This window comes from Corylus avellana, chromosome 3, assembly GCF_965113065.1.
Source record: "Corylus avellana chromosome 3, dhCorAvel1.hap1.2, whole genome shotgun sequence".
Lineage (NCBI taxonomy): Eukaryota > Viridiplantae > Streptophyta > Magnoliopsida > Fagales > Betulaceae > Corylus > Corylus avellana.
In genome coordinates this window covers 31,810,732-31,828,857 of record NC_142492.1, presented here as the reverse complement: position 1 = coordinate 31,828,857, position 18,126 = coordinate 31,810,732, and the positions used below count along the sequence as shown (strand labels likewise).

Sequence of the window (18,126 nt, the reverse complement as noted above, 5' to 3'; positions counted from 1 at the left end):
TTTTTAAAATTTCAAAAATAATTAGAATTACAAATGTAATGACTAATGAAAGTGAAGGAAAGTAAGTAATTTTTTTTTTTTTTCAAGTTTTAATTTAATGAATGCGATAGAAAAGGAAGGGGAAATCTAAGTTAAACTTAAAGCAGAGGACTCCCAACTAGAAGTATCATCACGCGCGCAACCCAACCACACACGCGCACACGCTGTGTAATAAGAGTCGCGCGTAGGGAGAGAGAACACGTAGTGGAATTTAGTCCGTGTATGCGACGAGGGACAGACAGACGAACACGAGGCTCGCATTCTTCTTCCTTTCTCAATCCCATTTTCTCAGGGCTTTGTGTGTGAGAGAGAGTGTGTGATTAATCCTCAATGTCTGGCGAGGAAGCTTCTTCTTTCACAACCGACGAGCTCGACGTGGAGGACTACATTAGGGTAGAGCTTTCCCGTCCAATTCTTGGTTTCTTTTCTTTCTACATGTTTGGTTGCTGATTGAAACTGCAGGTTAAGCCGAAGGCGTCGAATTAAGTTGTTGAATCTTTATATCTTTGTTTTTGAGCCAATCGCAACTGTTTGGATTAATTAAATTCGTTTTTAGTTTCCTCTGTTTTTTCTTTTTTTCTTTTTTTGTAATGTTTGATTGCTGAGGAAAATTGTGGCAAAAAAAGGCCGAATCTTTCACTCTTTGAATTCTTCACTGTATAGGAGGTGAGATAACGAGAAACGGCCTGAGCTGTGCCCAATTTTATGAAAGCAAAAATAGTTACTGAAATGGTTCTGTTGTGAATTTAATGCTTTGTTGGGAATTTGGAAAAGTAAACATCAATTGAATTGCAGGCGAATGAAGGACAGGGATCGGTGCAATGGGACACATCTAGTCATGTTTTTGGTCTCGTTCAGAATGGAAACCAAGCGTTTCGAGACAAACGTTTTGAAGAGGTACTGGTTTAATTTAAACTAGTCTATCTAGTTTAGTTTGCTTGTCCTTCACTATTGTTACTAGTTTGGCGTCACTTGTTTAGATAAAAAATTAAAAAAAGAGAGAAGTTTTTGGGACCTTTTTCCTCATTTTCGGCGTGTTCGGAGAGAATGAAAATTTTTGGTCAGCAGAAATTATTTTCGGGTCAATGCAATTTCTCTAGGAAGTTCGAATGCTTCAAATTTGTAACGACCCAGGAAAAGCGCTAGCCACTGCGCTATCGCTCCAAAAGAATGACTAGTAAGTTACAATTTGAGCTCTCTAAAATTACTTATAAAGCTCAATCTCACCTAATAAGCAACCAATGTGGGAATTGGTATCTGTGAACTCCTCTTCAGTCAAGCAGTGCCTCAATGCCACATAGTGTTACTAATTTGCTCAATTACCATTTGGAATGAGTTAGGGAAAGCACTAGTCATATGCGCGCGTCACTCTAAAAGGATAAATCAAATTGTAATTGGGGCTTCCTATAGTTACTTATAAAGTCTAGTCTCACTTAGTAAGGAACCAATGTGGGATTTCGCACCATGAACTCTTTTATAATCTATCAACTCTATGTAAACAATTCATTTATCAATGCGAGACTAACTTTTTGGGTTATCACAACATTAGATACAAAGTAATCACTCTCTGAGCCACCTGACTCCTGCTTCCACTTTGACCCTGCCATCTAGACAACTGTCAATCAAAGAGCATGGTGATACCCAAGGGACCTAAACAGGGAAAAAAACATAATCTACAAAAGTTTTGCAATGTCAAAGATTTTGAAAACCAAATGACTGGCTGTTTCCACCTGTCCTGTACATATGACTCCAACTAACAACAAAATGCTTACCCATGATCAGGTTATCTGTCATAAGGATACGATTTAAAGCTGTGATTGGCACAAAAAAAAATTCATCTTATATTGTATCATTCAATCACCGTTTGCAACAAATGAATTGATTGTCCACCATGTTTGGAACACTGTTCTAGTTAGCTCTTTCTACCTATGACAACTTTTCTCTCTGTAAGTGTAGATCTTGTGACCATTTCCACCCTTTAATCACCTATGTTACAACAATTGCAGTTCTTGTACAATGGTTTTCTTGTGCAAGTAAGAGATGAGCTATATGAGGAATTGAGTCTTGCTAATTTGGGAAAGAAGTCCATTTTTGTTTTTCTTTTAGAATTGCTGTTTTCTTTTGCTGGGATTATGCAATTAACCATAAATTTTTTTTAACGAACTTGTTTAGTTATGGTGATTTTGTTCTGATGAGGTACTTTCTTTATTGACTTTTAATTCTTCGATGACACAACAGTGCTATTATGGTACATTTTTATTGTGCGGTTTCTATAGATGACCAAGGTTTTATTAATGCTAATTCCTTCAATGTGGTGTCATGGTAAGGATATGCTGATGTGAGATTCTTAGAGTAGGAATAGAAACAAAGAGACATTTTTTTTTAGGGAAAACTTCACTTAACTCCCTTGAATTGTTATCACTTTTGCAATGTCCCCCCTAAAGTTCAATTTCTCTCAACTTAATGTATCAATCTTTCAATTGTTTGCGATTCTCGCCCCTCCATTAATGTTTCCCAAAATACCCCCATTTATTTTATGAAAAAAAAAAAAAAAATTGCAAAGATTAAGGTGTTAGTCCGAATTTAACGGTATTTGCAAAAATACTCATGCCTCAATCTTTGCAAAATCCTAACGAAGGGGGGACATTGAAAAAAATTAAAAGTTTGATACACTAAATTAAGAGGTTTTGAACTTTAGGGGGGCATTGCAAAAGGGATGGCAACTTAAGGGGTGCTATAAGTGAAGTTTCCCTCTTTTTCTTTTTAATTTATTTATTTTAATTTATTTTATTTTTTATAATTGTGTTTACCCCTAAGGAGGTAATTCTATGTAAAATGTGCTTTCATCTTAGTAACAATTCTTGCATATCTAGTTTCTCTAGACGCATTCATCAACATTTCGGCAAGTTTGTCTTCTGCCAACATACGAATTTTCCAACCTCCAATTCATGTTTTGAAACTCTAGCTAGTGTTCATTTTCAGTAGCAGAAATTTTAAAATTGTGAATTGTGTGTGGGAGTGTGTGTGAGGAATTGGTTACCTCTTGGGAGTTTAGAACTGAATCAGGAAATATCATGATAGTTTGGAAAGCAATTGGGAATATTAGTATTAGCAGTGGCTCTTGGGTCTGGATCATATTGGAAAATATCAAACTACATTAAAATCTTAGGTTTTCTTTTCTTATTTTATGCCTTTCTAAAAAAAATTATATTTTTTTGGTCACAAATGATTGCCTTTTACTCAATAAAACAGGTTACATTTGCTTGATGAAGACATGCAAATATTCTGCTTCTTTTGTAAATAATATATGGAAATTCTCGTAAGTTTGATGTACCATGTATAGTAAATTCTTGGAGAAGTGAGGGTCGGCTGAACAATCAGCTGATGTGTAGCTTCAGAGTGGGCATAGAGAAGGAGAAGTGGTTCAGTGTGCTGTTCAGAATCTTCCACCACAGGGATAGCCGTCTAAAATATTTTTTAAAAAGGGAACTCTAGGTTGAGTTTGAAGAAACGCTGTACTAAGGACAGGGCAATGCACTAAAGATGCACATGTTTCCAATAATATGCCTTTTAAGTGCAGAAACTTATGGTTGTGAATTCCTAACATAGATGGCATGGGGCTTGAGTTTCTTGGCCATAGCATTTATGTCAGTGGAGAAATATCTACTACCTGGTTTTCCACCCATTTTCTGGACGTTAATCTGGTGCATTGGATGCTTAAGGTCACATAAGGGTGTTAATTTGGATAGCATATCTTGCTTTAGGGTTTTCAATCATTCATTGATGCCACTCTTTTGTGACTTTTAGCATGCTAGTTTCTTGCATAAGAAGAAATAATATTTAATAGAGGACTGCTCAAAAAACTCTTTGAATCAGAGACTTATCCTAAGGGCATTCTTATTGATGATAGTGAAGTTTTTTATGATAGCAACAAATATTGATGATAGTGACTATTGACCATGACCTTGATACGGAGTTGGATTTTTTGACTATGACAAATGTGCTAACTATGGATATGATGCCGGAAATAGATAGCAAAACCAATGTCTCATTGCATATGGATTTCAAACATTTATGATCTAGATGTGAATGAATTGAATTACTTATTCCTTGGTCTATTAGTGAACTATTGTTGTTTCGATATGTAGTACATATGACTTTTCCTGTGACTCTTTTATAAGGAAAAACTTATTTCTGTCCTTTATATTGTTCTCCTTAAATTTCTGTCCTAATTTCTTCTCAGGCAATCAATTGTTACTCAAGAGCCAATAGCATTAAACCAGGTGATCCTGTTATCCTTGGCAACCGAAGCGCTGCTTATATCAGGTAAGTGTTATGTAAAGGCTAGATTAGTGATATGTTCGTGTTTGCATGCCCTTTTCAGCCATCTTCTGGACCAGTAGTTTTCATTAACTATAATTAATTTGTTGCAACGACGTCTTTGTTCAATTAGGATTAGCCAATTCCTTAAACACAGAGCTCCATCAGCTTCTGAATATAGACCATTGAATGGGCTGGATCCTACAACACATGCTGAGGTATGTCTTTGTTCTTTATATGCATAAAAAGGAAATTCTATTTTTTATTTAGTAACCTTTGCATACATTCTAACAAGTATCGAATTGTAAATTCAGCTTGCTTTAAAGGATGCTGAGAAGCTGAATAATCTCCGAAGTAATTCAGTAAAATCATACATTCTAAAGGCCAGTGCTCTCATACTGGTAAGAATAGGTTTCCATCTTTTATTTTTATTTATTTATTTATTGCCTTTTACTTTCTTTTGATGTAACCAGGGGGTGGTTCCCACCCTCACTCACTTCGTGCACATGCATGCTTTAAATGGTGAAGATGACGGATAGAACATTTCACCACCTTGTGTTGATGTGTAAGCCACTAGGCATGCGGCCTTTGAATATTTATTTTTCTTTATACATATATGTAAAATGTAGAAAGAAGTAAGAATTATAGGAAATAGAAACGGTTAAAAACACAAATAGCCATGGGTGATCAATTGGATCAACGGAAGCAACTACAAATGCTTGAATAAAGAACCAATTGATGGGAATGTTAGATGGTTTGATCATGATCAGTATCTGATGACTGCACTTAAATAGAAAGCACTAGATATTACTTTACATAGAGTAGAATGACAATCAATCACTGGAATTGTTACACTTTTAACACTCAAACTGGTCCCGAGCATGCGTTTTTCTACATTTTTTTTTTTTTTTTTTTTACTTACAACTTTTGTTTTATGCTTATATCCAGGATAAGATGATAAAACCTTAATGTATCCTAATGTCTTTCTTTTCCTCTCGATAAATGTTTGCCAAATGTATACTATATCTTTCATATTGTCATTAACCTTGTTTTGGAACTGCAGTTGGAGAAGTATGAGATTGCGCGGGATGTTATTCTTTCGGGTCTGCATATTGATCCTTTTAGGTAATATACATATATATGCGTGTGTGTGTGTGTTATTTAATCATTAAATTTCTGGATGCACTGTGAATGGCTCTTGTGTTTGTTTCTTGTAATATGTAGCAATCCTCTTCGTGCTTCTCTCCAGAATTTGGAGAGGACATCAACCAGTTTAATTGGGAGCAGAAATCATGGGAGACCAGAACGGACTGATGACTTTGATTGTACAGTATGCCTGAAGTTATTATATGAACCCATTACAACTCCTTGTGGGCATTCTTTTTGCCATTCATGTCTATTTCAGTCCATGGATCGTGGTGAGCACCTTGCTGCTGCTGATTCTATTTTCCGTCATAATTGTATATTACTTTATTTTCTTCTAACCTTTGTATTGAAACTGTTAGGTAATAAATGCCCATTGTGCCGATCCGTACTTTTTATTAGTCCCAGAACATGTGCAATCAGGTGAGTTTATGTGCAATGATAATTGAAATGCTCGTGTCAACACACTCACACACATACAACAATTTGATAATGCTCTTGATAATGCTTTTCAACTACCTTTTTGGTATGAACTGAGCACATTAGCTGGTCCAGGAGTAGCCATTGGTTCAACCTAGGAGATACAGTTTCCCAATACCATGAATTATGCATGACGATAACCATCAGTGGGGGGAACCAGGATTTTGCTTTGGTTGGGACAAGAATAGAATGCAAAAAAAGAGAATTTCATTTAAATTTGACACATTAGGAGGCTATTTAACAAACCAAGAAATTATTTCTATTTGGTTTTGAATCAATTTTGAAAAGCAAATCAACTCAATCTTGAAGTAGTTTTGAGTTTTTATGCAAATGTGTCTAAAATATTTATATTGTAATAAGCTTTTAAGAAGAAAATATTTTTGGTGGGGCCCTTTAAGTTGTCCTCTTTACCATGCATGTCAACGCTAAGCCTACAGTAAAGTTAGTGAGAAAGGAAAATGAATTCTTCTTTCTGGAGTTGCTCTTGTAACCTTTGTAAAGTTTTCAGGAAATATTTAAGATTGTTCTGTTTTATATTTCTGCAATATACAACCTCATTTGGCCTTTTACCAGTGTGACGCTTAACAACATTATACAAAAGAACTTCCCTGAGGAATATGCTGAAAGGAAGTCAGAGCATGACAGTTTGATAAACCTTGGCGTTGATTTGTTGCCACTTTTTGTCATGGATGTCGTCATACCATGTCAAAAGTTCCCGCTTCACATATTTGAACCCCGGTACAGGCTTATGGTGAGTCAGTCAACTGATTGCTAATCTTCTTATCCTGTTTTCATATATTATGATGAACTACCTCTGTACACAACATACTTATCAAAAAAAAACTACCTCTGTACACAACATAGCTTTTTTGATAACCCTTCTATCAAATAGATAAGTTTAATAAGTGTTCACTGATCTGGTATTCAGTAGTTTTGTTATTTAAGGGCTAGCAGTTGTCATAGAGTGGGTGGGTTAAGCAAATGGATTGTGGAGATGGTGGCTTAGGAGAGTTTCTCCTCTTTTAGTATTGGTTCAATATTTATAGGGCTCTTACTGAGCAGGAAATACCACTCATCTTCAATAGGTGTTAACTTGAGCTCCATGAGATTTTTTTGGGAGTTGGGCTGGTCACTTGATTCTCTATATGAAACATGTTTCTTTGATCAAAGTTTAGTTCACTGCTGGCTCTTATGTTGGTCTGTCTGAATAGACATTATGAACTTCTACACTATATGAATATCTTTCAGGCTCTGTGGTATTTTATTTTTTCATATCAAGTCAAGTGTTTTATTAGCATCAGGGAATATATAGCCTCATCTAATAGCATAGATAGTAACATTTGGAAATCTTCATAGGAACAACAATGAAAATTTATCAGCTATAGCTGAGCAAAAGCACATGGCATTGTCTCTGCCAAAATGTTTAAGCATGCAATAGAATAGTCTTTTGTTGGTTTTGTTGCCTTATTGTAAGTTACTGGCAAAGGTCAAGTAAGATAAATACATGGGAAGATATGGGTCATAATAGAAATAAGCCATCTTTATTTTATGTCCTCAAATTCTGAATCATTTTTCAATTGTTTTCTTCTTCTTCTTTTTATTCTTATTTTTTAATTTTTAATTTGGAAAAGAAAAAAAGGAACCCTGATGCTCAGTTTATCTCCTTGAATAACAGGTGAGGAGGATAATGGAAGGAAACCGTCGGATGGGAATGGTAGATTATTGTCACTGGTCCTTTTCTTTCTCTTTTCCTTCTTAAGGTATATCAGGTTGACCAAAAATTCCTCACTGTTACTGGGTGTGGTTTGTCTATGAATCATGTAGGTTATCATTGATTCTACAACAGGTTCCATCGCTGATTTTGCTTGTGAAGTAGAGATTACTGAGTAGGTGTTTGATCCTCTTTCCCCTTTACACTTGCTAGCCTGTGTATCATTCACTTGTTTTCGTCTGAACCTTACTATTTATGTACCATTTTCAAAATCAAGTAATTATTGTTTATAATGTAGGTGTGAGCCACTTCCTGACGGACGTTTCTATTTAGAGGTGAATGTGTTTGCTTCCTTACATTCATACTTTTGCATTTTTCTGAACTTGGTTCAATGCAAATTTTTTCTCGCTTGAAAATGTCTTGTTTTTTCTGCTTGTATGTTTTTGAAACTTTTTAGTCTGTTTGCTTTTATGTCCAGAAAAGGCAATTGCTTGCTAGAACTTTGGTGAGGCATTTTCTTGCATATGAAGCTTTTGGTTGGACTAATTACATTTCTTTTAGTGGAAACTTTACTTAACCCCCCTAAACTTCCATCACTTTTGCAATTACCCCCTTAAATTTCAAAAAATCTCAATTTAGTGTATCAATGTTATATATATATAGGGGTATTTTGGGAATTTTGACAGGATTTAACGGAAAATCCTAATGGAGGGGTGAAATTGAAAAAAATTGAAAGATGGATACACTAAATTGAGAGTTTTTTTAAGTTTAGGGGAGTGCAAGAGTGGCGACAATTTAGGGAGGTTAAGTGAAGTGTCCCCATTCTTTTAAGATAGCCAGTTAAGCACTTGATTAGCCATTGGAATTGTGACATAAGGCACTCTGTTATTTGGGAGAAATTCCAGAACTGATTCTTTAAAACTCATGCTAGAATTGGAATTTCCTTTACAAGAAAATTGATTTCCTCTCCATAGCAATATTTATAACCTACCAACATGAAGGAACATAGTTCTATTTCTTGTATATTGGAGGCTTCTTGCAATGTATAAGTTGGTTACTGACACGTGGTTAGCCTCATGCCATGCATATGCTAAAAACCTTATAGTCAACTCTCATACATTCAAAGATGTGCCTCATCCCAGACATTGATACCTTTCATGATATAGTTGAAACATGTAAAGTTGATTTTCCAGGAAATTCTCACTGCAGTGCGTTAGTTTTTTTTTATAAGTAATATTGTATAAATCAAAAGCGCAAAGGGGTGCAACCCTATTACACAGGAAATATAAAAAGAGAGTGCCTAATTAGTAGGTGAGAAAAGAATAAGAAACTCAAAAAATCTAATCACTAGTGGAGCTAGCCAAACAGCCGTCCAAGTGAATAGTGTAAAGAAAAAAAAGTGTGTGAGCTCCTCTAAAGTCCTTCTGGAATCCTTAAAACATCTTGCATTTCTTTCACTCCATAAGCACCACATAAGACATAAAGGAATCATCTTCCACACAACCACACTCCATGAGCGATCTTCCATTCGCCAACAAGCGAACAAATCCTAAGCGTTAGTTACACTCCTAATGGTCTATATTTGATGCAGGGTGTAGTTGGAACCTTAATTTTCTAATTTTGTGTTACTTTTCTTTAATTTTAGAAGTTAGGGGTACTTCTATCCTTTAAATATTTTGCCTAATTTGGGTCAAGTTGTGTTATTGAGTTCTGTACTTTATGACTCAGATTTCAGAACTTTCTAAATTAGTGCTTAGATTTTCTTACTTTCTATATATTTTGTAATGTATTCAATTCAATGAATGGAAAGCAAACAAATTTTGATAACTTTTTAGCATAAATTCTTTCTAAAAATTGTGTGACACAACATTATGTCAAGATGTGATGCCAAATAAGCCAAGGTGTTATGCTTGGGAAAATCTACGTGTGAAGCCTAGAATCTCTTCTTATTTTAATTAATTTTCTGCACTGTGTGAATCATATCCAGCCCCAATGTATTTGAAATTTTCATCACAAGAGCATATGTGAGAAGCTAACTCATCTCACCATAAACAAGCATCAGAAACACCTAGAAGCAATCTGGTTTCTGTTCTCGCACAACTGTTCAAAACCCAGAACAGCCTCGTAAACCTAGTCTTTCTTGACTGAGACTAATGATATTTAACCATTCATTGTTGAAGCTAACCCTTAAAACCACCATGTTTCCTAACTTTTCCCATCATTAAAACCAACCCTCGTAACCACAAAAGCTCTGAAAGACCTGCTATGAGAGAATTTCCTGCAAACAAAACCACTACTCCCTTCAGTGTAATTTGATTATGAGTGTCTCCTGTTGAATTATTTGACGAGTTAACCTTGTTAGAGATGTACAAGTAAATAAATTACTGTTACTACCATGCAATAATTGAGTTAAATGAATTTGTGATACTTTTGTCCTGAAGGTTGTTGGTTCAGTAGTTGTCTAAATTTTTCGAATTATCTTGATCATTAAGGTAGGATCCAAACATTTAATGAAGGAAGAAACATGCTCTTTATATGACTCATTCTGTGTCAGCACATGTGAGACGCGTGTATATGTCCATATATGAGGGGTTGTCGTCTTTATAGTTCCTTTTCTTATAGCCAGTTTGGATGTTCAATAAAGTATATCCAATTCTTATTTGCAGACTGAAAGTCAACGGAGATGCCGCATAATCCGATCTTGGGATCAAGATGGGTGAGTTATCTTCATAAATTTGTTATACACTGGCTATTCATATCATCAACATTTTTCTGTGTGTTTTTAAGTTAGACTTCATGATTTGAGGATTTAACTCTCACGCAGTTATCGTGTTGGGGAGGTTGAATGGGTGCAGGATATATGTCCACCAAAAGGAACAAAAGAAAGAGCAGAGGTAAGGTTACTGCAAGTTGGCTTCCCATTATTGCGTCTCTGATTGTCACCAACACCCCCCCCTCCCTTTCTCTCCCAGTGCCTGTTTGGTGTAGTGGCTTCAAGACGTGTGGCTTGAAAAAATAGTAATTTCAAATGTAGTTTATGAAAAACATGAATTTTAAAATGTAGTTAAGTGTTTAGTAAAATTGTAGTTTAGCCTTTAAAATGTTACGTTTTTTAAAATACGCCCTATTGCATATGGCTTGAACCAAACACACTCATAGAAAAAAGGAGAAAACAAAAAAACAAATACTAATAATTTTGAAAGGACAACAAGAAGCATGAAGTAGTAGGAACAGTAAAAGACTGTAAGAAGGTGGTACTTTATGTTACATGGTAGTCTTCTATTAAACATGATCCTGGGCATTAAGAATCCTCTGGTGTATTTTATTATGGGTTTCTTATAGATGCATGCAGACATTTTCTGGGTGCACTGATACTTCATTTGCAATTTCAATGCTTCAACTTAAGCTGCAATTGGTAGCCTATAACAGCTTAATGACAATGTGTGAAAGTTGACTGGGTAAAGAATCTAAATAATATGTGAACTAATGAACCAACTTGGGGTTCACTCTGTGTATTTAATTTCCTTAATGAATCAGGTGTGAAGTTTTAAACGTTTTAGCTGGTACTAAATTCTGTACTCAACTTCTGAGAGTCAAGTGTATAGCATGCATCATCAGAAGAAGATATACTTCATGGATTTATGTTTATATGCTTACAGTTAGAGGCGGTGACAAATAATGCAGCAGAAGATGCTCAGTCATGGCTAAGGAGGGCAAAAGAAGCAGCACGGCAAGGTAAAACTCTAAGAGAAGGGAGGATACCGTGTCAGACCCTCACATGTTTTGTTTGCTGCTTCAATTGGATCAGTATTGCCATAATCCCAACTAAGAGTTTTTTGGAAAGCTAATTAAATCAGTAGTGAACCCCCAGGAGCTATATATATATATATATAATTGCATTAGAGAATTCAAAGGGGTTCATGATGGAGCCTAACAATATCATATAAATAAAATGATTTATTAATTAATTTCTGATTAGGAAGTTATACGTATCCTCTTTAAACTACCACCTAATTTGTAATGCCTTCCCAAACTTTAGAAAATGGCAATTGACCTCCCAAACTATCTAACCCTTTCAGTTGCCCCCCTTCTATTAGGATCTCATGTTAAATCCAACAAAAAATAGGTCACATGCAATACACCTAACTCAAAATGACAATAATACCCTTGCATTAGATTAATTTTTTTTTAAAAAAAAAGCATCGTCGGAGGAAACCCACGGCTCCATGGCCATAGAGAGACCCACGGTCTGGTCGTGAGTTTCCATGGACAGGGAAGGGTTTTTTTTTTTTTTTTTTTTTTAAATAATCTAATAGAATAATTGTATTTTCACACATTTGATAAAGGATATAAAGGACATTTCATGGCACATGTATTGCACGTGACCCATTTTCCATCGATTTTAACACAATCTTAACAGAGGGGGAATCAGTGAAAGGGTTAAGTAGTTTGTGGGAGACTTTTCAACTTTTTAAAGTTTTGGGGAAGAGTTAAGTGTGGTTTCCCCTTTTAGATACTGCCAATGGAGCCTGTATGCCCCTGTTACCTTGCATATAATCTGCCATTGCACATTCAGATAGTTTTACCTATCCTATCTTGTGTTGCATCTTTGCATTGTATTCTTCCAGTTGATAACACAATTAATATTGCAGATCCAAGAAGACTTGAGAAACTCCTAAACATTGAAGCAATGATGCCTGCAACAAAAGATCCTGAGCGCTTCAGTTTCTGGGTACGATCATGTATTAGCATAAAATATGTGGGGCTTAATTATCTTTCTTGTACTTGTCCTAACGTATGCTTAGCAACAGCTTGCTACCCTATCAAATCGGAGGCCTCATGAAAGATTGGAGCTCCTGCGCATAAGAGATACAGGAGAGGTATGGAACCTTTTTTTACCTGTCGAGAAATCGAATAGCAGATATCCCTATGCTGATATATATATATATATATATATATATATATATATATATATATATAGCCATTGATTTTTATTATCCTTTACTTTGGGAGGGAAGAAAGTTCAGATAGGGGAGAAACATGCCTTGGTGCATGGCCTGCACAAAAGATTTTCCCAATGGTCGTACACCAGAACTTCTCTCTTAAAAGTAATTTTCTATGCTTTGGCACCTGACACTTTGCAAACAGATTGATAGATCAGAGTGAATAGAAAACCAAGAATATGGCAATTGTCCACACAACATGGTTTCTATTGTGGTGAACCTTTCAAATGGGATAAATTAGTGCATAAATATTTTCATGGGAGTGCCTCTTACTACAATGAAGAGAGGGGGGGGTGTTTGAAAATAGTCATTTTTGGTAACTTGTAATATTCGTACATTTTTTATTTTTTTTTATCACCATTTGTTATAAATTTTCCTTGCAGAGGATTATGCGCAGTCTGATATATCTCCGTTTAGAAGGTCGAGTGCGGTGAGGAAAGTTGTGATACAATGCAGTGCTTCATATTTGTGATTGGTTAACATAAGATTAAACTCATATTCAAGCAATTCAATATTCTTTGGTCCACATAGTAAAGATTGTGGATCTCTCCTATTCATTGTAACAGAGGGATAAACTTAGGTCTATAATAGTAATTATACAAGTTTTCTGCATTCTTTTAGCACTGTCCAATTAATCTACTGAATTTCTTTCGTCTGTAAGTTTTAAGGAAGAAGAAAATATAAACTGGTTCGATTGAGCAATATGTCATGAATATTAGTCGACATAACTCTTGATGAACGCTTCCATGTATTGTTGGTTCTAAAATTAGTAATATTGACCGAAAAAGCCCTTTGACCATCTTTCCCTGTTGACCCTTTTGTTAAGCCAGATCTCTTTTTGGTTAGCCTTGATCAAAATCACTTTGTTTTGAATCCAATATTTAACATCATTATCGATTTGCTTTGCTTTATTTGTTATCATTATTATTTTCAGATCGTTTTAGTGGGCAAGTTGATTAGCTGACTTTAGGAGATTCACACATGGCCTGCATTGCCTTTTGGCCAATTTGAGATTATTGGCCAAATAAGAAAGCAAATAAATGACATTGGCTCAAAAATTGTGCCAGAATTTTCATAGTTGCCCTACTTTGTGGGATGTGGATTTCCTGAAATTTGGGAAGGGAATAAGAAAGGGGGATTTGGGGCTGGGTGCCCTAGACAGCCTAGGGTGCAGGGTTCACCTACCCAAGGCATCCGGGCTCTGCGTCCTCCCCTCTCATTTTCTTTTCGAATTTCATGAAATTTAGACAAAAAAAATTTTTAAGGGACCCCACGAAATTTGGATAGAGAATTTCGAGGACTGCAATCTTATTTGTTGATCATTTTATTGTTAAAAGAAGACAACTTCAATTCTGAAATGACATGAGACATCTTATATCCCCAAAAGAAAAAGAGCATATACTTATTTTCAAGTCACTTTTTTGGTTTATTATGTAGGGGTGGGTTCGAAGGGCCTGCCTTAAAAAGGTTTCTCGACATAAAATAAAATAATAATAATAATAATATTAAAAAAAAAAAAAAAAACAATGTTAGAAACTACATTTTTATTTAACAATGTTGACGTGATAGTTACAACTAACTATTGGATTAGTTCTCATTAAAAAAACAAAAAAACAAGTTGGTTGAAACTAGTAAGCTAGTATTATAGAATAGTTAGTGAAATAAAAATGTGGTATTGAAGATTACTCAATAAATAAATAAAAAAATAAAAAATAAAAATCATAGGCATTGGGCAGTTGCCAAAACCAAAATAAGACAAAATGGTTGGCAGAATAAGATAAAATTTAAAGGTATTGGTTGGCACGTGGTATTTGGGCTTCTAAGTTAGTTGGTAGTTAGAAGAAGAATCATCATAGTGGCTTTTCCTTTTGAGGGTCCAACGCATGGCTCGCGATCCCTTCACCATTTCTTTTACCAAGTCTTCCTCATCATCAATCATCATCATCAAAAACTCCCAACATTCATCTCTGCACGTTTTTCCCCTCCCCCCCAACAACCTCCTCCTTTATCTTGCTTCTCTGTTCTTGCTGTTTCTCTAACCACTACTGCCATTTCTGTAAATTCCTCTGAAACCCACGTCCACTTTTCTCCCAAATCTTCATCCATGTCGTCCTTCCCTTCCATCATGTAGTTGCTTTTGGCAAAAACCATCCCGTTTTGTCTACACCACCACCATTGACAATTACCTTTGCAAAAGGTAATGGGAGGAGACTCCCTTTCCCTTCTCTTCATCTTCTTCTTCCTATCCCACCTCACAAGCTTTGCTTCAGCCAAAGTCAATGATTCTTCTTCAAAATCAGCCTCATTCACACCAGCTGACAACTATCTCATTGATTGTGGATCAACCCAACCGACCCGGCTCGACGACGGCCGGTCCTTCAAATCCGATCACGACGCCACTTCTCTCCTGCAAACCGACGAAGATGTACAGGCTTCAGTCGATTCTATTTCCATCAACGCCTCTTCCTCCATACCCCCTTCCTCATTGCCTCTGTTTCGCACTGCAAAGATATTTCCTGGAGATTCCACATACACATTCTTCATTTCCCAATCAGGCCGGCATTGGATTCGCCTTTACTTTTACCCACTTGCTCACCCCTCGTACAATCTAACAGATGCTGTTTTCTCTGTCTACACCGACAACATTGTTCTCTTGCACCAGTTCTCTGTCACGGACAATGCTTCATTGGTTTTTAAGGAATACTTGGTTAATGTTTCCAATAGATTCTCCCTCCAATTTAAACCCAAGAAGAAATCTATTGCATTCATCAATGCTATTGAGGTTGTCTCTGCTCCTGACTCTCTGATCCCTGACACAGCAACAGCAGTTTCCCCTGTTGGAAATTTCATTGGGTTGTCTAAATCTGCTCTCCAAGTTTCTTATCGGTTAAATGTTGGAGGCCCGACCATAATTCCTGCAAATGATACATTGTCAAGGACATGGGAGCCCGACAGCCCGTATAATATGTTCCCGCAAGGGTCTAGAATTGCATCCGTCTCCCCCAAAACCATAAAATACCCGGAAGGTGGGGCAACTCCATTTACTGCGCCGAATTCAGTTTATGCAACGGCAGTGCATATACAAGATCCGGTGACATTGCGGCCCAATCTCAACCTCACTTGGAGACTCAAGGTGGTGTAAAATAACTCTTACATAATGTTCTATAATTTTCAATTATTTAGTAGACACTAGAATCGGTTTCTATCAGTCATTAATACAAACATGTCATGTGGGTGATTAAATTCTTACAGGTGGATCCTGGTTACTCCTATTTGATCAGATTGCATTTCTGTGATATTGTGAGCAAGGCCCTCAACAGTATGTACTTCAATGTGTATATCAATGAGATGATGGGGGTGTCAGTTCTTGATCTCTCTGCCCTCACCGATGCACTTTCCACTGCTTATTACAAAGATTTTGTGCTCAATGCTTCTGCAATCACAAACGGTTCCATCTTGGTTCAGGCTGGCACAGCTGAAAGCCAGCAGGCAGGCAATACGGATGCAATTCTTAATGGATTGGAGGTCATGAAGATGAGCAACGAGGCGGACAGCTTCGACGGTTTGTTTAACGCTGATGGATCGTACAAGGGATCAAGTTCAGCTTCAAGGGCAATGAAGATTTTGTCAGCTGTCGGCTTGGCAATGGCGGTGACAGCGATGTTATTGCTGGCGACGGTTTTCGTCCGGTGGCAGAAGAGACCGGAGGGATGGGAGAAGAAAAAAAGCTTCTCCTCGTGGCTTCTCCCACTCCATGCCAGTCACACTAGTTTCTTATCCAGCAAGAGCAGCTCTAGGAGGTCTAGCCTATTTAGTTCCCGGAAGAGCAAGAGTGGTTTCTCTAATCACTTTGCAACGCAGGGTCTAGGCAGATTCTTCACCATTTATGAACTACAGAATGCTACACAAAATTTTGATGAAAAGGCAGTGATTGGTGTCGGAGGGTTTGGAAAAGTGTATATTGGGACACTGGAAGATGGAACCCAGGTTGCTATAAAACGAGGAAATCCAGGTTCTGAGCAGGGGATTAATGAATTCCGGACAGAAATCAACATGCTCTCCAAGCTCCGGCATCGCCACCTTGTTTCTTTAATTGGATTTTGCGACGAGCAATCGGAGATGATCCTCGTGTATGAGTACATGGCTAATGGACCGCTTCGTGACCACCTCTACGGCTCGAACCTCCCTCCTCTGTCATGGAAACAACGGCTTGAGATTTGCATTGGTGCTGCTCGTGGGCTGCATTATCTTCACACTGGTGCAGCACTAGGAATAATACACCGTGATGTAAAGACCACAAACATTCTCCTTGATGAAAATTTCATCGCCAAAGTTTCCGATTTCGGATTGTCAAAAGCCGCACCAACATTGGATCAAACCCATGTAAGCACAGCCGTGAAGGGTAGCTTCGGTTACCTTGATCCTGAGTACTTCAGGAGGCAACAACTCACTGAGAAATCTGATGTTTACTCATTCGGTGTCGTCCTTTTCGAGGTATTATGCGCAAGGCCTGTTATAAATCCGTCGCTGCCAAGGGAGCAGGTCAGCCTGGCTGAATGGGCAATGCAGTGTCATAGGAAGGGCATGCTTGAGAAGATAATTGACCCTCATGTTGCCAGCAGCATTAACTCTGAATCCCTCAAGAAGTACGTCGAAGGTGCAGAGAAATGCCTTAAAGAATATGGTGTTGATAGGCCTGGCATGGGAGATGTTCTATGGCACTTAGAATATGCCCTGCAGCTTCAGGAGACAGCCTCACAGATTGATCCTCCAGAAGATAATACAAGGCTCGTTGCTTTGGATAACCCCAGCAACATCGCTGCTCCAGCAGACCCTGCTGTTAGTGTTAGTGATGATTCTGAAGTAACAGCTGCTTCTCCTTTATTTTCTCAGATTGGAAATTTCCAGGGAAGATAAAACTCTTGATATCTATCTGAGTGGAGCAAAGGGTTAGTCTAATTTTCTGTTGTGTATTTGGTTGTGAATTGTGATTACATCGTGTTTTGCAGAATCTCATGTCTTCCCCAAGCCTCTTTTTGGATGTTTTACATTTCATTGATGATTTTTGTTATGATACTTCAGTCTTCAACTATCTTGTCTAGCTTGCAAGGATTTATGTTGGATTCACATACATCAATTATATATATTGAACCATATGCATTCCATTTAATAAATTTAAAAAAGAAAAAGTTTAGTCAGACCCTGGATAACTCATAAACTTGTAAAATTAAGGTTGCTCTTGGCCATTGCATGCTCTTAGCTAATGAAAGGAGAGATTTCTTCTTAGGCATTTGATGAGTTCTTGCCATAAATTTTCTACAAATCCGTATATAAAAGTAACATGTGTCTTTAGTACGTAAAAATCACGTGTTTTTTTAATAACACATGCATCTTAGATGCTTTTTTAAGAAGCTTTTAGAGATTAGTTTG

The 18,126-nt window shown here is 36.9% G+C and overlaps 2 protein-coding genes across 2 annotated transcripts; both read left to right on the top strand.

The window, feature by feature from the left end:
- Positions 1 to 254: 254 nt before the first annotated feature.
- LOC132173995 (zinc finger (C3HC4-type RING finger) family protein) lies at positions 255 to 13,316 on the top strand. The gene is made up of 18 exons (XM_088514963.1): positions 255 to 432; positions 835 to 936; positions 4,283 to 4,365; positions 4,493 to 4,577; positions 4,674 to 4,760; positions 5,423 to 5,484; positions 5,584 to 5,777; positions 5,865 to 5,925; positions 6,556 to 6,733; positions 7,658 to 7,696; positions 7,807 to 7,868; positions 7,992 to 8,028; positions 10,360 to 10,409; positions 10,518 to 10,587; positions 11,353 to 11,428; positions 12,346 to 12,425; positions 12,505 to 12,573; positions 13,080 to 13,316. Exons 1-18 carry the CDS (start codon positions 370 to 372, stop codon positions 13,128 to 13,130), a joined length of 1,449 nt encoding a protein of 482 aa, XP_088371089.1. The 5' UTR covers positions 255 to 369; the 3' UTR covers positions 13,131 to 13,316.
- Positions 13,317 to 14,654: 1,338 nt separating this feature from the next.
- On the top strand, positions 14,655 to 17,713 carry LOC148587093 (Protein kinase superfamily protein). Its single transcript, XM_088514962.1, has 2 exons — positions 14,655 to 15,829; positions 15,949 to 17,713. The coding sequence occupies exons 1-2, from the start codon at positions 14,897 to 14,899 to the stop codon at positions 17,611 to 17,613; spliced, it is 2,598 nt and encodes an 865-aa protein (XP_088371088.1). The 5' UTR covers positions 14,655 to 14,896; the 3' UTR covers positions 17,614 to 17,713.
- The last annotated feature ends 413 nt before the right edge of the window (positions 17,714 to 18,126 follow it).